This window comes from Phalacrocorax aristotelis, chromosome 8, assembly GCF_949628215.1.
Source record: "Phalacrocorax aristotelis chromosome 8, bGulAri2.1, whole genome shotgun sequence".
Taxonomy (NCBI): domain Eukaryota; kingdom Metazoa; phylum Chordata; class Aves; order Suliformes; family Phalacrocoracidae; genus Phalacrocorax; species Phalacrocorax aristotelis.
The window spans coordinates 11,278,580-11,302,548 of NC_134283.1; the positions used below are offsets into that span (position 1 = coordinate 11,278,580).

Genomic DNA, 23,969 nt, shown 5'->3' on the forward strand with positions numbered 1-23,969 from the left:
CTTTTACCAAACTTTCCTTTTCACAGTAGCATTAAAAAAATTGTATCTTGCTCAAATGCATCAAAGCATGCAGTATGAAAAATCTACAGCTGCAGATTACATTCTCTGAACACATTCTAGTTTCCAGCTTACAGCAGAACCAGTCCAAAAAAGCATTCAGTTTACTTGGTTGCAGAGGACCTTACAGAGTCATTGAGGCAAATGTTACTAGGTCTGCACTTTAAAGATACCGAAGAAGAAATTTTACTCATCCATCATACATTTTATTTTCTAGTATCAGTATGTGATCATCTTTAAGGAAGTTGAGGGATAAGAACTGAGGAACATACCAGCTGCACTTTACAGATTAACAGCCACAAAAATAGAAAGCAACTATACAATACCTGGGTTTCACAAAACTATTTTCATTTGCAACACTTGACGCAACAAGATTACTGCAACAAGTGAAGAAGCTACATCTGTAAAGTGCTATTTTTGTTAGAAGTGGCTAAAAAAAGCACAACTACAACAGATTTGGGTATTCGGTGATTAGATTGTCGGTGTCCTCCAAATCTTTCATTTCAGGCTCTGTGTTTTTTGATGAAATTGATAAGCCCATTTGTTGAGCTATCATGAGATGTCACTGGAGCATCTGACTCCAGTTCAGGCTCAATTTTCTTGGCAAGTTGTTTTCCAAGCTCAACTCTGCATTTATAAAAGCAGGAGAAAGAAGAAAAACATCATTAGCGCTAACAATTTACAGGATTTACTATAAGCCACTGATATTAAAAATAGGTACCAGTAAAAACTAACTTTACAGTGAACATTGATGAATGTTTTTCCCTTCACAAATTACTAATGAAGTTAATATTATTCAACCCAGTGCCGTTCATAAACAACTGCAGTTGTCACAGCTATTTAGCTGGACATCTCTCGAATTACAGTATGTCTAAAAAGAGAAAGTTTTGTTTCAAAAGTTAAGCAAAGCCTTTTCCCCTTCAGTACTTGTTTGTATTATGCAGCCCGCCCCAATGTAGAACATATTCAGCTTGCTACTGCTCACTGTTGAACATGACATCCCTCAGAACACTTATTTGCAACACCAAGACAATAAACAACAGCTGAACTGGAGGCCTGGAAGCCCTCCCCAACTCTACAGCATGTTATCCAGGAATTACAGCCACAGACAGAGTAAGAATCTAGGATATTCCAACAGCTGCACGAAAAGGCTGGTTCTACAGCATCCCAACATTCCACAGGTTTGGATGCCATTCCAGAATTTGATGTGTTGCAGTAAAATCCATACTTACTCCTAATCCCATGCCTGACTTCAGAGTTTATGGCAGACATTGGCTTTTATTAGTCTTCCATTTTCAGTTTCTACTACTATTTTTTAGTTAAAGAATTTACTGTGGTAACATAGGTCTAAGAAAATGTATACAAAGAAAGACCTATCCTTTCTTCAGCCTTTAAGACGACAGCTTAGTGTTAACTGCTATTCTAAGCCTGTAGAGCAAACTTTCTCTTCCAAATAACCCCTCACAGCATAGGCAGGTTTCACCTGAAAAGTCTTACTCATTTCCCAATCACACTTTTTCCTGCATAAGTCTTCATATAGTATGTTGTACAGTTAATATTACTACTGATTAGAAGAATCTGATTAGCTCCTGATTAAGTCTTCCATTTTTAAGTGACAAACTCCTTGTGAAGCTGCTGTTCGCCACATGGAGCTCTACCACAGACCTTGGTCACAGGTGCAGCCTGCATTAGACCCAGAGCTCCTATATATGAAGACATCTGGCAAGAATGTTCTTGTATCTCCAGTACAGGAAAATTAAGAGGTGGTCAGACTTACTTAACAGATGTCATTCAAACTGCCTACTAAATGTTTCTAGAGGTAAAATAATTATTTTTTCCCTTCTAGAAGGGAAATTATTTTCCCTTTCTAATTCTTAGAGCATGAGTTCAGCCTGCTTGACTATTTTATGCATTATTACTGCGCCTCCTTTCTGCATTCATAGTATTTTTTTAAAAATCAAACTAAAACAAAGGTAGATAGAACTTCAGCTAACGACAAGTCAGCTATTATGCATAGCTGAACAAGGATACATGGTGACTTGTCCCCAGAAAAATCTGTTTTCAGTTGAAACTATCCTGTAATAATTTAATTATAACACACATTTTTTCCATTGCCTTTTCTATGTCATGACAGATTAAGGAACACCACAGTCTATAAGTACACAAGAAACAGATCAAAGATACTTACCCCCACTGGTCATAACTGTTAATATCCCAGACAACTCCTTGAACAAATATCTTGTGCTCATACATGGCTATAAGCAGAAAAAAAGAAATTTATCAATGAACTTTATCAGAAAGTCTTAACATACATTCACAGATGAAAGATTTATTTACTTACCAATGATGGCTCCCAGAGTGAATGGGTTGAGTTTTGTAAACACAATGGAATTGGTTGGGCGATTTCCCTCAAAGACCTTTCAAAAGAAGAGTTACATTGTCACCTACCATGCTTTAAAACTCACATCAGAAACTGGAAGTTTCTATTTTCCTTATAGCCCACATTGGATGATTTGTATTAGCAGCAAATACAAATCCTGAAAGCTTTAAAGGCTAACAACTTCCGTCAGAAAATAGTATCATTTTCATATTTCATTACAAACAATGCCAAAACATTATCTCCAAGCACTATTACTGGCTACTATGGGCTACATGAACAGATAAAATACAAATCAGTATCCCGGGGCAGCAATAAACTAATCTTTTCTGAAATGCCTCAGAAGACTTCCAGATCAGCATGCTTTAGGAGTGCCATTCCTAGACTGCTCCACTAGACCTGACAAGGTAGAATCTATAAGACAACCTTCATGGCTGTCAAGACAGTAGCACTTGACAGTCACTGGAGGGCACTGCCTCATCAGCAAACTTCATCAAGCAGACCAACACAATGCTTTCACCACAGTATCTAACTAGAGGAAAGCTGTCAATTGCCCAAGCCTGTTTACCTTATGGGGAAGAAGTTTCTCCAGAGCATCTCCACTCAGTCCTGCTGCTTGAAGCTCCTTACGAGCTTCATCAGCAGTCTTTCCTTTCATCAAGGCCTCAGTCTGAGCAAGGAAGTTGGCCAAAAGGATCTAGCAGGTAGAAATAAAAACATCAACACAAGCTACTGTTTCCTTAACTGAAACAGTGATTGAATCTAGACCAAGACCTAGTTTAGAGTTACAACTCTTGTTTTTAAGACTATGGCAGTAGAATGTGCAGTAGCTTTAAACTGTATAATGCCCACTATTGCTTTTTACCTCAGAGTGCCAGGAGGCTTGATTACTATTTTAATAGTGCATGTATCCAAAGACAACCAGAACTGTTTTGAAGAATCCTGCCCCTGCTGAAACTGACAGCAAGCCTCCCGGTGAGAACTAAAGAGCCATGATTTCACACCCCCCTTTTCACCTGTTATTGTCTATACTTCTAACCTATGCTGCACCATATGCATGGAAAGCCAGGTGCAAAGACTGGTCAAAGGTAACCAAGATATACTTAATCTATATCAAGGAAAATCCTCATAGCATACCATATACCAATCCCTACCAATACAGTAGAAGTTTTCAGTTTTCTATTCCCTGCCTAATGTTAGTCTGCAAATTCACGTGTGGTTTTGTCCTACCCATCACACTGAAGAAACTCTTCCTATATCTACAGTCAAATGAAACCTTTTCTCTCCTTCTTTTGCAAAGTCACCTTCTAAAACTTTCACCTGTCCTTGGTGTTAACTCAACAAAAAATTATTACACAATTTAATAGCACTTTTAATCTGAAATCAGGACAAGATTGAAATTTAGTGAGAAAACATCTTTTTCTGAAGTATGCAGTAAGTAGTAGACCTGGACATGTTTCCACCTATGGAACTTAAAATTGTTAGACATAATTCACTGAAAATCCTTAGCTAGCTGACACATTAAACTAAAAATATTGAACTGGTTAAAAAATATCTATGTGTAAAGGCTATCACCCTAGCCATGCTAGCATACTCAGTAAATTTTGTCCTAGGGTTCAAGACTCACAACAGCACCTCTTAAGAAAGTTTTCGTCAGATCTGAGAATTTGCTTCTTCCTACTCTGCAAGAATTACATTCCTTACAATTCCTACAAAGAATTTTCTCTCCAAATACTTAACTGCTCAACTCTTTCCAGCCTCTGTAGGCCAACATGCCACACCATTGATCTGCCTCAAGAACTGTGGCTGCATTTTCTTCAAGAACAAAAATACCACTGTATTACATATAATATGGAATTATCATTTGGATATTTTCAAACCTATTGTGGATATTCACGGAGCCTATGTGTATAGTTTCAAAAGGGTATTTAGAAGTTTCACACACTGCAATACTGAGTAAGGTTCAATGCCTTCAGCCATAAGAAAATATGGATGCCCTGGCAAAGAACTTGTTACCTTGTGATGCAAGCCACTTCTGATTGGATGCTGGGTCTGGACTGGGATCAGAAAGTCACAGGGAATCATGCGAGTTCCTATAAGAAAAAGCTATGTTAACCCTGCAACAGGAAAATCTTAGAATATCTTCAATTCTCACCACATTTTCAGAGTTATTGGAAGACTCAGCCACTTTAAAAAGATTTTTTTAAAAAAGCCTTTTTTTATTAACAGCAGTGGGAAGTAACAATACAGCTCAGTAGTTTCAGCTTTAGTTGTCACACCTTACTGTAGAGTTAAAACCCACATCTTGTAGCCTTCTAAAGCCACTAATTTAAAGCACTATAGTAATGTGATGCTAGGTTAGAAAAGAGCCCAACCCCTAAAGCAGTGTCAATTCTTCAGACTCTTCCAGCTTTGTAGCCGTTCAGAATTTAATTCCTAAACAAGGTATTGAATAGTTTCAGTTTACCTTGATGAATGAGCTGGTAAAAAGCATGCTGCCCGTTGGTGCCAGGCTCTCCCCACACAATAGGGCCAGTACTGTAGTCCACACGAGAGCCTTTCTTGGTAATGTATTTACCATTAGATTCCATATCACCCTGAAAGAAGGGAAGGGCAGAATCACCTCTCTTGCAGAACCACTCAGTATCAGTAGAAGTTTCCACACATACTTCAACTATGAGTGCTGCTCATTTATGGAAATTTCGTAAGTATCAGGAATATAGCTGCTTAATTTATGGACACCAAGATAATGGAGGTCCGAGGGAAAAAAATCTCTTAAATTAACTGACCAAATAAGCTGCTATCAATCTTGGCACCAGTCTCTCTGGGCCCTTGATTACATGAATTTAAGTGACTGCAATTTTAATCTAAAAACACGCATTCAGGTTCTAGAACCAGGACAGAAGCATATCTACATATTTGCCTCTTGAAACATTTACTCTGTGTGAGCCTTACCTGCTGGAAGTAGGCAGCAAAGCGGTGCATGTATTGGTCATAGGGCAGAAGGGCATGGGTTTCACATCCATAGCAGTTTATATACCAGACCCCTAACATGGCCAGCAGAACAGGCATGTTCTTCTCCAGTGGGGCAGTGTGGAAGTGATTATCCTATGTCACACAAAGGAAAAGAATTACACTTTTGATGAAGCAATCGTCATCCCTCCCAACTCTTTAACTATTTTTACTGTTTTGATCCAGGGAGAGCTGGAGAGCTTCCCAAGCAGTCATTTTAGAAACATTGAGAGGACATAGGGAGCTGAACTCTAGAAACCAACCTGCCTTCAGTTATCTTACTAAGAACTCTGTTAAGAGGAGCAAATCTGAAATAGGCATCCCACACTCACCATCCAGTGGGCTCCTGCAAGCAGGCTCTCAAAGTTGTCAAAACCTAACATGAGAAAAAAGTTAGTTTGTATTTACTATTACAACTCAAACTTGATTTTTCTTGTAGAGACAACCATAAAACAGTTGAGATTCCTTGTATGCAACAAGGCTTGCAACTACTAATAGAGTTTAAAGTGGCACTTTGACTTCTCCATAAATTTGCATCCCATAAGCCAGATATATTTAGTTATGATTACAGCCTGGACTTCAGAGCAAGCCCAACTTCATGTAACGCACTTCAAAAACCTTTGCCCAAAATCCCCATTCAGGCAGAAAGAGCAACTGGAAGTAAAACAGAGGCTTTAAAACCAGGCTGTGTTAAAGGCTACATAGTTTTCAGCAAGTACGAACATGTAGTCACTTTGCTACAGTGGGAGAGACATCCCTCTAAAAAACAGGGCAAGGCTACTACTGCAGGGATTTCTCCATTGGTCTGAGGAGAAACAACTGTAATAAGGTCTTCTCAAAGACAAAGGTTCCCCCCACTTCCCTGTCCTCTTAGCAATTCACCTGATTTTTCTTTGCTCTATAATTAGGGTATTTAAATCCCTATTCATTTTCACTAATGAGTAGTTTAACTAATACCATGCTTCCCTGCAAAGCCAGAAATCCAGATTCTTACACAGAAAAATTGAGGTGGTGGTGAAGTGTTCAGCAATCAAAGCAGCAGCTCTGCCTATGGTCAGAAGCCAGCTTTGGGAGATGAAGGATGTAAAAGCAAGAATTGCAGATAGACTGACATGTCAGCAGTCAGCACCAGATCTTCTAAAAGAAGACAGACCAGATCTGTCTGACAGCAGAGATGATCACTTTATTGCAGACAAAACAGTAAGTGCCTCACTGAAGTTTATTTTGCTGATCACATAGGTTTTTCTATACATGACAACTCCTATTCATATCATTCCAAAAACACCAAAACCAGTGTTTTTCTTGTAATCTCAGTCTAAGCAAATTTCAGCTTTTAGTTAGAAAAATAAATGACATTATGGTTTCAGACTTTAAATATCTGAAAGAAGTCATGAGGCAACAAATGCAAGGCTGGTGAACAGCCTGCTCACCAAGGAACAGCAGTTCTTAGAACTCTTTGACATTCACTGTGTGCTCTCCACCTGCATCAGAAGTGTCAATGCTATCCTGTAACAATACAAGTAGGTGGGGATCAATTTCGAGGGTCTATGCTCCACAATCAACTGCAGGTAGAAACAGCATTCCTGTATCTAGGCCCTATGGCCAAGAAGAACTGGGGACAAAAGGAAGTAATGGGAGAAGGAAGTAGTTACCAATGCTAAATATATCATAAAGGACTGAAGACATCAGATTTTGCTGTTTAGTGCTTATGTACTCACAGAAACTAAATACCCTACTCTTAAATAGTTCAGGAATGTCAGTTGTGAGGTCTAATTTTCAACACAGACACAAGTGCCTGATTTATGTAAAGCCATGGCTATACAAGGGACTAAAGAGATACAATTCAACTATTTGAAGCTAAGTATGGTTAATTCCCAAAACTACATTTACAGTACTAAAATCTCAACATTTCCATTGCATTACAGATTGATTTTTAGCACAAGCATCCAACTAGTTGGAGTAGGTTGGGTAAAATATTTGCCCCAAATCTGATCCACCATCCACTACTGTTAATGCATTCCATAGTTATATTCCTGAAGCAAACAGATTAATTCTTGGCATTGTTACATCATAGGAATACCTACCAATATGCAGGGCAATTGAGAGACCAATGGCAGACCAGAGGGAGTAGCGGCCACCAACCCACTGAAAACAAGAGATAGGTTTAGACAGGAAACATGCAAGGCTTATAAATTCAAGCTTATTCAAATTATTAGGAAATAGCAACATGTGTTTAAACTATTTTCAGCAAAATCAATATTCTTTCTGGTGATAATTCATTATATGGCATGGTCAAGGGAACCTGCACAAGGGGGCTACATTAATGAATCCTTAATTATGGATATTTTGAGACTTTAAAGTTACCCCACTTGTCCTGTTTATATATCTGTTGAAGCAGACCCCTTAATGATTCCAATTCACATCCAAATACTAGATTTGCAGCTTGTATTAACTGTTTTCCTAGTATCACTCCTCTATAGGTAAAGCCTGCTTCAGCAAGATTACAACAGTCTGGGGAAAGGTAATGCTCTAGATAATTTCTAAACAGCAACTTTAAAATCTAGTTTGTCAGGCACATAGTCAATGAGTCCAACCAACCTCTTTCTGATTAAGTATAAGGGCCAAGACTAAGGGCAGTATACTTAAAATATGCATCTGCTAGAAAGTATCAAATTAGGCTCCTGTTTCTGGTGTTTGACCTTTACAGGCCCAGATTATATACAGTAGACCCCAACAGTCAAATGTCACAGCTTATAATAACTACTTACATAGAGGAATAAGCTAAGACTTGTATCTCCTGTTACCCAACAGCTGATCAGACAGCCAAGAATATAGAAGGCTTTTCTTCTGCAGGATTTTAATGGAATGGCCAAGAGACAAGATTGTTTTGCTTGCCTGACACATTCTCAATTTGCCTTTAGTTACAAGTCTTCAGATGTTTCAGTACAGAGAATACAACTGCTATAATTTAGGGGGTTTGGCAGTTTCCTGACATCTAGTTAATATTTTTTTTGAAGCAAGTTAGATTATTCTGACAGTTAACACCTACCACACAACATGACACATCTACTTACATCCCAAAACTCAAACATGTTCTCTGGGTCAATTCCAAAGTCTTTAACTTTAGGCTAGAATAAAAAAGCATGCAAGAACACTAAGTAAAACCAATATTCTTAAAAAGCTTTATGTCTAGCAAATAAAAACCACAAGTTGGGTACCTATTAAATACACAATTCCCCGATTACATCCTCTATTTTAAAAATACATAACATCCATCAGAAAAAAGTATACCTTCATTTCCAGAGATCACTATCACTATTCAGCAGTCTCAGATAAAAAAAATCAATGACATACACTCATTTTCTGATCAGCCTAAGTGGCAATATAATTAAGAGTTGGACTGACATTCAGTTTACGTTTAACAGAACCAGAATGGAACAAAGGAACTTACATACTGTGGTGTGGACAGCCTCTCAATTATTGCAGAGCCTTTTCTAGTTGCTATTGGTCTTTCTAATTCATACTTTTGCACGAAACACCACATCAGAGTACATTATGCTCATCATATGCCACAGATTATTCACACAAGCTACCTGCATCACTTCAACACGCACTTGAGGAGTCTAGAAGAGTAGCATTTGTTCACGTAACTGCATGCACACATGCTTAACCAATTACAGGTAACATTCATTAATAACCAGACAGTCATTTCAAGTATAAGATCTTGATTTCAGATTTAAAGCTCTAGCAGAAAAGGCACAAACCTATAACAAAGGTCCAATCTTGCTACAGTTTGTTAATTCAGAAGGGTTTCAATTATTTTCAGCAGAAGAAAATACGTTTCCTTTCAAGAGAAAGGCTAACTATTGGTATTCAAGTAATAGTGTCTTAAAAGATAGGCTTCCTGATTGGATTTTAAAATGAGGCTATCTTAAAGGTACACAGAAAAAATAAAATTGATTCATTATACTTACACCATTGGTAGACAAGGCAACAAAATGCTTGGCCACAGCTGAAGGCTTAATAAAAATAAAGAGATTGTTAGATCTAGAATGCTAATTATTTTGCTTTCTGGTCAAAGCTGATCTGTTACCATTTACACTCAAACAAAATACTGTTGACTATCAAATTATTTTTGTGTTATCAACTTTAAGTTATTCACATTCAACACGGGATTTGGCAGCATAACTGTCTGAAGGTAATATTCTGATAATATTCTCATTAAGTCCTCTGGAAGCAGTCACTACTTAGGGCAGCACACTGTTTCCTTAAGTGTATGTTATCAGTTCAGAACAACACTAACAACACTAACAAAAGTTCAAGACAACTGGCACAACTGATACATCAAGCTCCAGATTTAGAATTTGGTCTTTCAATAAGCATTCTGGCGAACAAAGATGAGCTATCTGCAACAGTAGTGTAACAAGGAATTTAAGCCCAGCTTTCAAACTAAGTACAGCTACCCTGACCGGAACACGATAAACACCATCTTAACCTGAGCAGGCAGTATCTGCTTTTTCCTTCTAAATGTTAGAAATAGGAGAGAATGAGCCAAATACAAGGTCTCTATTCGTAGCACAGCCATCTGCCACAGAAGTGTCAGTATATCACTCCAGCCACAGCTTCATCTCTAGCTTTTAAAGATTTGCCAAGAATTGGAAGGATTTCCATGACAGTAGTTTCACCAAATTATTAGCCAGCTCTAAGGTAAATGCTACAATATTACTTAACAGGCAGGATTTTGGGGAACAATGCATGACAACCATTTATAATGAAAAACTAGTGGTTTTACCACTTTGATTGGACATAACAGCCTACCACTAACTAACTAGTATTGAAATGTTACATGTACAGCATTTGCTGAGCTATACAGCTTATGTTTGGGTAGCTATTGGCTCTGCTCCAAAGCAGATAGAATGACCAGGGAGAAGCTGCACAACGAAATGCTGTTGCATTCTGTTATGTAACCTAAATATATTAGACTTACATCATGAGCAGCATGTAAGAACCACTCTTTAGCCGTTTCTGCGTTGGTGATAGTTTCTTGGGTGGTGAAAGTCTGCACATCATAAAACAAGGAAGTATGAAAACATTGTACTTAAATTCAGGCTGCTAAACATCATATATTCCAGATAATCAGAGCAGAGATTCTAAAAAATTCATAATAGACAGCTGCTGCCAGATTTCAGAAAAAAACAAGCTTATCAATCCAGTTAAGATTAGTGTTGCTAGATTTACCTATCTAGTTTTCAACTAGCATATACCTGGAACTGGAGTAATTATTCCCCATTTCTTACCTTCCCTCCCTGAAAATGTTATGCAAAATCTTAAGACTAAGATTTTCTACTTTAGTCTTTTACTAAATATGAAGTTTTACCATTCAACTAATAAGAACTAACTGAGCATCAAAACAGGATAACCTAGCTGGATTGTCCTCTTCTTCTCCAATTCCTAATTTTTCATATAGGAACATTCATTTCTGCTAAGACTCTTACCATAATTTTGTTTTGCTGATTAGAGGAAAATGTTTTCCTGCTTCATGAAGTGTGCACAGAAGTTCAGTCATGCAGTTTTGCAAATATCTACAACCATTCTGATTTACTCAGCCATCAAAATTTAGCTTTAAGGATGAACACTAGATTCAACCTACTCTCATCCATCTCCAGAAATATTTCATTACAAAACACAAGCCTATTATGGAAAACAAAAAATGCCATTCATCCTCTTCCAAATATATCCAATTATCGAACTACAGTCTGGCAAACAGAAATGGAAGTTACTCTTTCAATTTGGCAGTCTTCTAAGCCTTTGAACCGTGATCCTTGAACTCAATTATTCAAAGTGACCATTAATATTACTTTGTGAAATTTCCTTGTTACTCCAGAAGTTGTTGCTCAGCTGCAATATTGCCAAGATAAGATAATGAGCACCACCGTAGAGCATGACCAGCATTACACACATGTTCATTTGTTGCAGATTCTGTCTTCAAGAGCAAAAAGTTTCTACTGTGCTTTACAGATGAAGGCAACGCAAGTTACATAACTATGAAGTTTGTCTTCATCAGTTTCCTCTAAGACAGAAGCATTCCTCAAAAGGAAGATGGCAGCTAGCAATTATGTCTACAGAATAAGTTATTAGCAAAGCAAGACTTAAAAAAGGCAGCTATTAAGTCTGTATTTGGAAGTAAGTGCCATCTTATAAACTACCAACATACTATCTTTACCTTTTTGTAAGTAAAGAAGCTCAAAGTATAGTGCTCAAAGAACTCAGCATTTAAGTTATTTACGTAAAGATATTTTGTTACTACCCTAACACAGAATGAAGATTCCCAAACTACATGCAATTCATTAATGCAAAACAGAGAACACTGTTAACAGTAATACCATATTTAAGATAAAGGACCAAAAGCAACCTTAAATAGAAGTACAGAATGAGACAAGATCTTGAATTTCGAATAACTACATAGGACCCTATATTCCACCCACAGAGAAGTACAGTAAAATAAACTTTTGCGAATGAAGCTTCAGCTTGTGTTGACTGAGAAATAAGCCATAGACAACATGACATTGCTCATGTGTCTTACTTCTTTAGCTTAAGTCATTTTCAGCATTTGACTTATGGATACGTAAGTATTTCGGTAGCAACACAGGCGTGTACTGCAAGTTTAGGATGAACTACAACAGGCCTTTTTAGAAACAGTCCACCTTAGAAGTCCCTGAACTAGTTCTTCCTGTGGACAGATCTCTATTCTGACTGAATCCTTTACAGTCAGAGAACGTCACACCCCCGTGCTTGTATTAGACATACCTTTGACGCAATGATGAAGAGCGTAGTGTCTGGTTTAAGCTCAGCCAGGGTTTTGGCTATATGAGTACCATCAATGTTGGATACAAACCAAACACGAGGACCTCCCTTGGAATATGGTTTCAGGGCTTCAGTTACCATCAGAGGGCCCTGGATAGAAGCAACAATTAGATTTTTATCTTAATCGCAAGCATGTACACACAGAAAAAGATGTAGAAGATGTATAGAAGTCAGGAGCTTACCAAGTCAGAGCCACCAATCCCAATATTGACAACATCAGTGATTGCCTTTCCAGTGTAGCCTTTCCATTCACCACTACGGACTCTCTGTGGGGAAAAAAAAAATAGCAATGACTATTTTATACTTACACTAAAGTTAGTGATTCTAACACTGGAAATATGCTGTGTTTTAAGGCATTGTTGTAGAAGGTCTCCAAAGACAACTTTCAAGCTTCTAGACTTTAAAGCCTACACTCAAAGCTACCTTCTTAGCTAGACATTTGGTTGTGTCTAAGATGACACTTCATTAAGCATTAGAAGTCTAATGGACATATCTAAAAACACATTGCAAGATCAAACTCCCCTTCTGTGTGGGCCGCTATAGCATTTACAACAATGTTGGTAAAGGCCAGATATTTCAAGCTAAAAAGGAAAAAAATTTGGTCATTAAACTATTTGTGGCAAATACTTAAACCTGAAGGAGTTCTATAAGTATCTTTAATTAGAAGTACCTTCACTAACTAAACTGGAAGCCATTAAAATATGTATAAAGCCATGGAGATATATATTTATTGGCAAACCAAACATTCAAAATGCTTTTCTATTTGACATATGTTTTGTATTAAGATTTATTTCTGGGCTTCACCTTAACAGCACATAGATTTCTGCTCTAGTCTTGTTGTTTTAACAGTTACTGAGAGTTCTGACAAAATTACAATCATTGAGTAATATCAAAACACTGTGTTGAATTTTGTTCCAGTCACAAAAACTAATTGTGTACATTTCTACATACATTCTACAATTCTAAAGCAGTTTTTCTACAAAGTTGTGCTGATAGTTGCTCTTCTTCCCTACAGATGTTTAAGTTAAAGCTTTTTGTTTTTCCAAAAGGAAAATCCACTTCTAGTATACACCATTCCCGCAGCCAGTAGGTGATGTGGCCATTGTTTTAAAATCCCACCTAAGTGAGTTAACTCAAATAAACATCCTTCGTTAATCTTTCCAAAGGAACTGCTTAACATGATTTTTATTTTGCAGGGAAGACACATCTGCATAGAAAGTAATATTCACAGGCTCTGATGATTGAAACCATCTAGCAATAAAGAGGGTAGCACCAGTGAAAACTCTTGTTCTTCACTACCAAAAATCTTAATCAGCTAAAAACTCTACAGTGAAAAACAAATCATTGAATTTCTGTGGCCATTCACTTCTTACATTACCTGAATAAACTAGTTCAGACCAATTAGTGTCAGTTATTGTGGTTTTGGCATTTATCCATTAGGAGCTGGACATAATCCAGGCTCATTTTGTATAGGTTAACAAGTATGAGTTGGCAGCGATACTGGCCACTACCACCTGGATGACACTTACAATAGCAATCAAGCAAGTCCAGGTCCTCACAGCCATGTTTAAAGTGCACTAAAACTATTTGGTGAGCTTTTACTGATTAGTTTTATCGCACATAAATCTGACTTTATTAGAATCTCTATGAAGTTCTTCAGAGCATTTCCTCAACTCATCTGACAGACACCTACATTTTAAAGACTTATAGAAACAAAGAACAATTAATGATATTTGAAGATAATGGTTAACTGCTGTACTGTAGAGCATAATCAAATTGCAAGTGAGCTGGGAGCTTCTACCTCTCCTGATTTTACACAAATTTTAAGAGGCAGCTTCTACTTGATAGAGTCAAGTAGTTGAAAAACTAGCAAGAAATAAGGCAATATTTGAATGGTACTTAATGATTTACAAGACTCCTGAAGTAAACGCAAGATTATTGCTAAAAGAGCAAGATCTAGAGAATGTCTTAAAGAAAAATCCACTTGGGAACAGAGAGAGAAGACTGAATCATACTAAAAAAAGCTCCAACTCCACACTTGCACCAGTACTATTACAAACCTCAGAGAAGGACACAATAATTCATGTGAACCAGCCTACAATCAATGCTTCACAATACACATATAGAAACCTGGCTGGGTACAGAACAAATATATGAAAAATAAGCTACAGTGGTACTTTATACCTGACAGAAGTGTTTCATTTTGTCCAACACTCTGTTTACTTCCGGAACAACATCCTTCCCATCTACAAGTATTGGCACATTGGAACGATTTCTCAGAGCAATATGAAGCACAGCTCGATTCTGAAACAAGAAGGGAAAAAATTGATGAAGCTATTTCCAAATTATACCCAGAGGCCTCAAGTGTCTCATCCAGAAGGTAGTACAATCTTCAAGACTTAATAATCATTTAGATTAACTGGAATTGGTAGAGCAGTAGTTCGTGTGTGTATGTGTATACACACACACTCATTACCAGTTACCTAAATCATCCTCTCACTTCACATAATCAGTGCAGATGTCTTACAAAAGCATGTAATATGCAAAGTAAACAAATAGCTTATTACTTCACTGTGAAAAGAAAGCTCAAAATCCCTTGAAAAGCATTTAATTATTGAGGTTCAAAATTCAGCAATATGCAGTACTCAGTGATCTTAATTACTTCAGCACGCTTCAGGTATACAAGGATGAAGTTGTTTCCTATTAATGACAATTAATGAAATTTCACTAATGAAATAGTGAAATAGAAAATAACAAAGTTATTTTCTGGCATTTTCTCAGTTATCCTGAGTAGTCCATTTCATAGAGGAAGAGACAAATAAGTATTTAAGCATTTGACAAAAAAGGATTACAATAGCAACATTATTGTATCCACTGCCTACAAGTAAATGTTCCCTGACTAGTGCACACCAAATATGTAGGTGGTAGTTGTGTTATGAGGAAAAAACTCTGTTAGTATGCACCATATTATATTAATTCTCCACAACTCAAAGAATTGAAATCCAGCCTGTTATTTGCCTGTTCAGGAGCTTAACAGCTTTAATCTAGAATGAAGGAGTTAGTCAATACTAAAGACCAAATTAAAAAACTAGTCTGCTCTACCTCATTGTTCCTCGCTACAATGAGAGGCATTGTGAGACAGAGACACAGGCAATATGAACTGCCAAGTTATGATTTAAATACCAAATGGTAATTCAAGAGTTTGTGGTTACTGACTTGGAATACAAAAACACTCTTTCAGTTGCTAATTATCAAAGTGTACCCACTTAAATTTGGGGTGAACAGAGGCAATTTTTTTTTGCAACACAGCCATGGAATAGTATTGTTTGATAGATACTGCTCACTCTCAGGCTTGAGGGAAGCTTTGTTTTAATCAAGAGAAGTAGTCATATTTGACCTGATGTCTACTGTTAAACAGAAGTATTTTCTACATATCAGGTGGGCTACGAAGACTGTCCCCATAATGCATGGTCAGATACAAGTTAGCTTGTAATGCACTGCCTTTGTGCCATATCAAGTTGCAAGTTTTAACTCATCTGGGACAAACACCTAGCAATGACACACTTGGGTGCACTATAAAGAACTTCCACATAAGCACACATCATGCAGCCAATGCCTGCAGCACCAAATAAAGACAAGTCTTAAGTATTTAAGATAAATAGCTAAAAAATGTTCTAAATCTGAACAAGTCAGTTCTTGTCATTAAGCAGCTCCCTTCTGTCTTTAGGTTTATTCAGTCATGCTGCTTGACAGCATCCTGTTTTAAGGTCTCATGACCATTTCACATTGTCCACATGCTCACATTCCAGACCCAACACAACTTGATTCAATATTCTTTACAAACAGAAAAAATTAAACAAACCAAATCTAATTCCAAGACAACTTCTGACTGTAAATGAGAAACAGCTTGATAATGAAAAACATGTTTCTAGACTCATCGCGCAGGTAATTGCTACATAAAGTTGCCATATCAAGACAGTAGCAAAATAGGGAGCTAGCAGCAGAGGCCAAACACAGTTTAATATTGTGTTTAAGTGCTTTCTGTGAAAATTGCGTCCTTCTGAGAACACTTCAACTGCTACGTTTGCTCTCATGAAGACAACGAAGAGTAACTCCATAACACAGAATCAGAGTTGGCCTAACCCTGTAATAATTTGTGTTACATGAAGCTAGTGATAGGCAATATCTGCAAAAACAATCCACCAGGTAGATTTAAGCTTATCACTCTCTCTCCCTGCTTCCTTTTTTCACTAGCTAGAATTACATCTGTGAATTGAAGGCATTAATACAGAAAGAAGAACAGCCATTTCTGTTTCTGTCTATGCACTTTTACAAACATGTAGCATTCACAATCAATACAATGTCCAACTACTGTGTTATTTTAAGCAAACAGCTTGTGCAACAGCTAAATCAGTCAATAAGTCAAAGGAAATACTGATTTCTCTGAATTTACCTCTAATATTTAAAGCTATGGAGTATGTTTAAGGTAGACTAATAAGTCACACTATCCTGTTGCATTTCCAGTTTTCATTCTATTTTTAATTTCAGAAAAAAGGTACAGTATGTTTGCTGTATATCTTAGTGAAGATTTAACTGTAATTACAACGTACAGATCTACAAAAAGAGGAAGATACTCATCCTCTTACTGAAATAGGTGGCTAATTTCCCTAGACGGTTTATAGTCTCTACTGTCAAACATAAGTTGCATTAACAACCAAACCAGAGAGTCTTACACAGTCCTCACTAAAACTTTGTAGGCAGTTTACTAAGCTTTATGAACACTGACGCTTGGCAAAAGCACACAAGGGATACCTGGAATGCAATACTCTGCTCCATACAAATGAGGGAAGAGATGAACCAAAATCTCTAAAAAACCAAAGGTGTGCATTGAAGGAAAGATTGAATGGTTTTATTTACACACATTTTCTTCTGTCTTTTTGACAGAGGTGTAAGAATTTCTCATGTCAGTAGTGCAAACATTACAACCACTCAGCATTTCAGAGTAGCAATTAGAGTAAGTTTTTTCAAGACTTCTCTTACACAGATGCATGAACATCCAAAATATATAGGCACAACTGAAGGGGAAGAACCATGGACAGAAATAGCCTCACCTCGGTGAAGTTGATCTTCTCTCCACTGAACATGCGCTCTCTGGCACTTTCCACACCTCTTGACTTTGCCTGCAGAATGTAAAAATTGATTCCTCTTAAAAATAGTAGGAAGTCAGCATGCACTACAAAGGTCCAGCTATATTGCAGTGGGAACATTTACCACAAGACAGTGAAACAAAAGTTATGATACTAGATTAAAAGACCCACTAGATTCTAGCTTAAAAATGGATTCTCCTGTTTTAAAGCAAGTATTTTTATGCAAGCTGTTTATTTCCTTAAGAGGTTACACAGTAACATGTGCTGAATGACCAAGATGCAAGGAATCCATCTTAATTACTCAGTTTCACCTCGTCATACTGCTACAGGACTCATTAATGATTCTTTGTACCAGCTTAGATTTTTTTTAAAAAACTGAAGAGTAGCAAAAGTGATTTTGCTATGGCTATTTTTCACAGTTCTTCACTTTTTCAAAAATCTGTGTCCTATCTGGGCTAAGCCTTTGGCTGAACCAAAGTTCAATTGAGTAAGGGTTATAAATATGAACACCATGCTAAGTTGAAGTTAATGACACAAACTTCTTTCTTAAAATACATACAACTGTAAATGGATCTCAAAACTAAGACTGCATGACATACAAAGTATTGTTTCAATTGCAGGTATAGAAGACATAGCCTTCTCTTACAACTTTAAATGAGTCTCTCATTTTACTGCAGGCCTCAATAACAGTGCCATATGCCACCTGGTCTGTTACACAGACAGAAATCTTTTCAATGAGCACAAAATACAGATCTCCACATTGAAAAATGGCCTTGTACCTTGGGGCTAAAGGACAATGCTAGACTTTGAACAGTGCTCAAGTGCAAGTCTTGTAAACACATGCCTTTTAACTTTGATGGTCTCAAGTTCAGAGCTAAATGTATATGAGCAATGCTAGAAAAATCAGCTGCAGCTAGAAGTTAACTTTTTTCAACAAAAAATGTTGAATTAATAAACCAAATAAAGAGTCACCAGTTCCATCAGCATTTTCATCACTTCTTCTGTAACAAGGTTCTTCGAATAATCCAGTAAAATATCCCCATGATCAGAGTTCAGAGTCAAGCTGTCAAAACAAACAGGTTGTTTAGTTGCACATTCCTGAAGAGTGACTGTTTTAAGCAAGACAATGATAACTCCTCTACAGATTACAAAGATTACAAAATAATTTGAATCCTAATTATACTAACTTAGTAAGGTGACCTAAGGGACTGATTTGCCACACAAGTTTCATAAAATTACTTACTAGTGTATTGTTTTAATTGAAGACCATGGTTTTCAACAGGCTAAATTGTAGTGTCCACTTTCTGCTTGTGAAAGTCCAAACACAATGAAGTATATTTAATGCACAGTTGGACAATCACTTTCTATTTTCACTGAGCCACTAGCATTCTCTAGCAATTATTAGCTTTTCACCAATATATCATAGGTAAAAAGCTTGCACATTCTTTTGCTGCTAAAAAATTAAACTGTCTTCCTACTGGTCCTTTCAACAAATATAGTCATTCTTTTGTATGGAGACTTGAACAAGCCTGATTTGAAAATCTATACAACTTCATGTACAGAAACATTCTGTCAACTACTATGCAGAATTAAACCCCATTTGTGCATGGTGTAGTCTCACTGTCCTCGCTGACTCAGTGGAAGTCTCCAAATTATATAACTAATCCTTATCTGAAAGCTACAGCCTAATGCTTCAACATAAAAGCACTTTTGGGTTTATACCTGAGATGAAACACAGAAATGGTAGTCCAATAGAAATCACGTGAGCCTGTTTGTATTTACTAGCCTTGTATCTATGTAAGAAGTTCTACAGTCCCTCTAGTTCTTTACAGCAGGTTTCTACCCATGTCTTCTTTGCACTAATTTACAGCCAAATGTACACATTTACTCTAAAATGAAGAATCAAAGTTCTGTCAGTAATTCAGTAGGCCTTCTATATCTTATTCTCACAAGCCACAGGAAATTGCATGCATCTAAACTCTCAATGTTTCTGCATTGTTAATTATCTCCCCTGCTTTTTCTTTCCCAATATTTAAGCACAGAAATATGCACTGTTACTTTAGTGACCCCATATGCCAGAGACATATGTGGGACAAACCATGGCATAACTGATATTCTGAATAGATATAACAGAGCAGGCAAGATTCTGCAAAGGAAGGATGGAGCTGAACTTGCAAACAGTAGTACTCAGCAAGGCCTAGACATCTGGGTGGTTTCATTAACTTGAGGAAAAACAGAGTAACATGTCGTTTTTCTGGTCTTAAAATACAAGAGACACTAAATAAGGAAAGGGAGTTGTCTTCAACCACAGTCTTAGAAGAGTGTTTCTTCTGTAGGTGAAAAAACAAGGCAAGTAAGGAAAAACTGTATCAATACTATTAATCACTCTTCTCTTCAGTGGGCTGCAAACAAGTAATCCTGAAAGCCTGACTATCAAGCACATGGATACCTGGAATATGGCTAGCTAAGGGAAGGACTGCTACCTCTCACTGGCAAACTTGCTATTTATTGATACAACACAAGAAAAATACGAACAAATCCTGCAAGTCTTTGTATTTGGGTGTTGATGCAATCTATTTACAGACAAGTCTCAGATTTGAACACATTTTACTAATGATACAGCAAGGCCATGAGTATACTAATATTTCTTCACTTAAAAGTTTTAAGGGTACTACGTCTCTAAGCTATAGTTTAATATAGTGTTCTACTCCATGAACATAAAATCCTTACAATCTTTTCTTTATGTTTAGCTAGCATGTCTTACTTCTACAATTCACTGTTATTTTACTTATATGAGTTTAAAAAAATATCGATCTCACTAGACCTAGAGGATAAAGAATCGCATGAAATTCTGGCTGGATTCAAATCACTACTCATTTGAAGAAACTGCAGAAAGATGACATCCCAAGACGTTTCATGCAAAAAAAACCAAGCAAGCAATGGCTACCAGATCTAACTTCCACACACAAGGTGGAACACAGAGCATGCCATGTAATCTCCTCTTAAACCCTTAAGCCAAGAGATCCACCTTTTATTTAAACAGAGGCCCAAAACCCTGCAGCTCAACCGCATTCTGCTACACTACCCATTCTGCAGTGCAGCAAACAGCCGCACTATCCAGGTAGAACAAGAGCCTTGTCACGTAAGCCACATCACATTTAAGTGATGCAGCCCTTAATCAGAAGGTCACCTGCAGCATCTCAGAATGATTTTTATCTCCCATCTAAGCACAAACTAAAGAAGCTGCATGCAACCCCTAAACTTATTACTACACAGATTCCCTGATAGCATGTCTTCCATTTAGATTTGAGGCTCTTTCTGATCCTTCATAATGGACAAGCCAACTAGCAGGAGTGTAATACTAGTGCTTTGTATCTTGCTCTAGCCATCTGCATCAAGGGTACCTTAATCAGCATCCAGGTATCTATTATCTGCTGATTTTCATGCTGGCTGCATCCTATTAGTTCTAACCCTTCAAAACTAGTAGAGTTTTTCTAATGAACCACCCATTGTTCCTACCAGACCTTACATTTGGGTGTCAAAGAGGACAAGAAAGTACAAAAGGAAGAAAGTACCTCCCATCTGTATTCTGCAGGACAGAATCGGTGAGTCTAAGGTTCTTACAATAACATTACATAGATACTCGTGGCTCAGAGATTAAATACTCAGATTATAAATTATTCACACCAGTCTGAAATTTCTCCAGAACCAGTATCAGGAAGCACTTCTACATGGGTGTAAGTTTCTCTTTTCCTTCTAAAGGAAGAGAGATAGCAAATTATCTTTATAATAATACCTAGCAGAACTAACTGAAATGTATTCAAAAAGATTAATTTCACATGAGGAAAAAGGTGCTAACTACAGAGAGGATCTTGTGGCCAAACCTGCAAACTGCTAAGGATTTCAACAGATGTTAACTACCACCATCCTGCTGATCTGGCTCATAAAACAGCAATCCATGTGAAGTATGCAAGCAGATCTGTCAAATTAACCCAGGCTGTCAGTTCTGCAATTGTATTTTCTATGAGAAAGCTCTCCTGGTAGTCTAGAATGTGTTAGTGTATCAGGAAACAGGTCTGAAATAATGAAAACAAAGGATTAAGATACATTAAGTAAGCTTAAAAACACCTCAACTCTTTCCTGTTCTTATAGGCAGCACAAAATGACATTAAGTTGGACAGGTATTTGAAACAGATAACCATGGTGCAGAACATTTTACAAAAATCTGATAAAACACATTCTAGGAGACACACTGACTACTTTCAGCATGGAAAAAACATGTTAGAGATGAGTATGCCTGCATGAAACAACAGTTGTCAAATATCTTCTCTTTGGTTAACTACACAATGACACTGTAACACTCAAAAGTTCAAGTATATTACACATTCACAAGGCCAATTAAGTACAAATTATTTGAGATTGAGAGAGTGTATTTTACAGTTAATGTAGCTTGGATAGATATTAAAGCAACAGCCAATGAGATTAAGATGCAGCGCCATCCCTAATAAGAGTACTTGCTTAAGCCACTCAGGAAGGAACCTAAAAGAAAATCAAAAGGTATAATCAAGAGGTTATCTAGCTAGTTCGCTTCAGGTTTCCTTTGTTCCAAGTGTTATCAAATTCAGTTTCTTGGGATATACTGGAGATAAGGAAACTTACAACCAGAACTAGCTCTATTAGAAAAGAGCTAATAGATTTGTATAAAGTCATATTAATATAGGTTCTTTAACAGTATAAGAAGTCCTCTTAAAAGAGCCAGATGAAGTCAATACTCCAAAAATACAGCATACCTTTTCCATCAATAAAAATGGCATTTTAACTCTAGTGGTATGCAGGACTTCATATGCAATGTTTAACTAAACTTTAAGTAGTAACTAATGAGCTCAAAAGGAAAGTCACTTCCCCTCAAGAAGCTAATGAAAAGCTTGATATGTGCAACAAGTCTTATCTTAACACTCGAGAGCAGAAGCTCACCAAATCTATATCACCCAGGCTCACTTTAAAACGTAAATCAGGGATGCATCTATGTAGTATTAGGCTTTTCAGATTGCTGGTATAATACAACAATGTCACCACACGACTTCTCAGCACAGTCTCCGGCATACAGAAGACATCAACCCCACTTTACAGGATGAAACCACTGAACGATATCATACTGCTCCCACTTCTTACTTCCTCCTCTGGGAAAAATATGTTGCAATGCATTTTCTGTAACATGGAAGGCATGAGGCAAGGGAGGGCTACACCTGCCAAACATCCCCCACCCCAGGGCAGGCGTATGCAGGGCCGTACTGCTGCCAGGTAGGGGCACCGGGCGGGTGGCTCCTCGCGGACTTATCTCGCGGCTTATCATGACTAAGCACGAGGGTGCGAGAGGCTGAGAAGCGAAGGACCCACAATGCCGCTGTGCGAGCCGCAGCCCTACGCTGTGCTTCCCGGCACGTACCCTGCTGCAAGGCTGAGTCAAGGACAAGCGCGCACGGCCGCCCTCCTCGGGGGCTGCCAAGGAGCGCCCCCCCACCGCCCGTCCCCCACGCTCCCAGGAGCACGGCGCGGCTTCAGCCGCCCTACCCCAGCCCCTCCGCACGCCGGCGGGAGCGGCGGGTAGCCGAGAAGCCGCGTGTGTGCGCGAAGCCCCCCGCGCCGGGCCCGGTACGGGCAGGAGGTGGCGGAGGGGGGCGACGCGGGGCTCTGCCCGCGCCCCCGGTGGACAACGCGGCCCCTGGCGGGAGGGCGCATCCCGCCCGCCCGCCGCGGCGAGGCCCCGGCTCCCGGCGGCGCCCATCCGAGGGAGGGAAGGTGGGAAGAAGGAGGAAGCCAGCCCCGCACTGCCCTGGGCCTCGCACGCGGAAGTGCCCGGCATGCCGGCAGCCCGAGGGCCCGGCGGGCCGCAGCGGTTACCGGAGAGGGCAGGGGCGGCGGCTGCCCCGAGCAGCCGCAGGGGAGGGACAGATAGATGGCTGGCGGGGGCTGCCCAGCCTCACCTTAACTTCTGGAAGCGATCCTTATCGGCCTCGAACAGCTGCCGCAGGACGAGCTTGGGGGAGTTCGCCTTGTGCCACTCCACCAGCTTCTTGAAATGGGGGTCACCGGAGAGCGCCATGTTAGCAGCCGGGGAGGGATGAGACTCACACAGCTACAGCGGACAAACGAACACGGCAAGCAGAACCGCCGCTGCCGCCTCCGCTTTTATAGCGGCGACTCGGCCTCCCGCCGCCGGCCCCGCCCCGGCCCCCCTCCCCTTTGCGGGCCGCCCTGCGGGGCGCTAGGGTTCCCTCCCTTCCGTGCCAGCGCGGGGGGGAGGAGTGGCTGGCGCGCCCGGGGGTCGCCGTGAGGGGGAGGCGGCGGGGGTCAGGGCTGCCCGCGTTGAGGCCCGCAGCGTTTGCAACGGCGGGCAGCGCTAGCGGCCCCCGCGGAGGGGCCGACAGCCCTCGGGGCCGCGCAGCGCACCCCGGCTGTAAATCCCGTCCTGAGGGAGGAGTGGTTTCGCCGTCTCGGGGCACCGGAGGGAG

At 39.1% G+C, this 23,969-nt stretch overlaps 1 protein-coding gene across 1 annotated transcript; it reads right to left on the minus strand.

Annotated features, from left to right (window-relative positions):
• Positions 1 to 241: 241 nt before the first annotated feature.
• On the minus strand, positions 242 to 23,690 carry GPI (glucose-6-phosphate isomerase). Its single transcript, XM_075101385.1, has 18 exons — positions 23,442 to 23,690; positions 18,430 to 18,520; positions 17,422 to 17,490; positions 14,495 to 14,614; positions 12,493 to 12,576; positions 12,254 to 12,400; positions 10,434 to 10,505; positions 9,421 to 9,465; positions 8,521 to 8,574; positions 7,531 to 7,591; positions 5,779 to 5,822; positions 5,390 to 5,542; positions 4,902 to 5,031; positions 4,451 to 4,527; positions 3,003 to 3,131; positions 2,399 to 2,474; positions 2,246 to 2,312; positions 242 to 684 (listed from the first exon to the last, which is right to left on the minus strand). Exons 1-18 carry the CDS (start codon positions 23,558 to 23,560, stop codon positions 561 to 563), a joined length of 1,662 nt encoding a protein of 553 aa, XP_074957486.1. The 5' UTR covers positions 23,561 to 23,690; the 3' UTR covers positions 242 to 560.
• Positions 23,691 to 23,969: the final 279 nt, after the last annotated feature.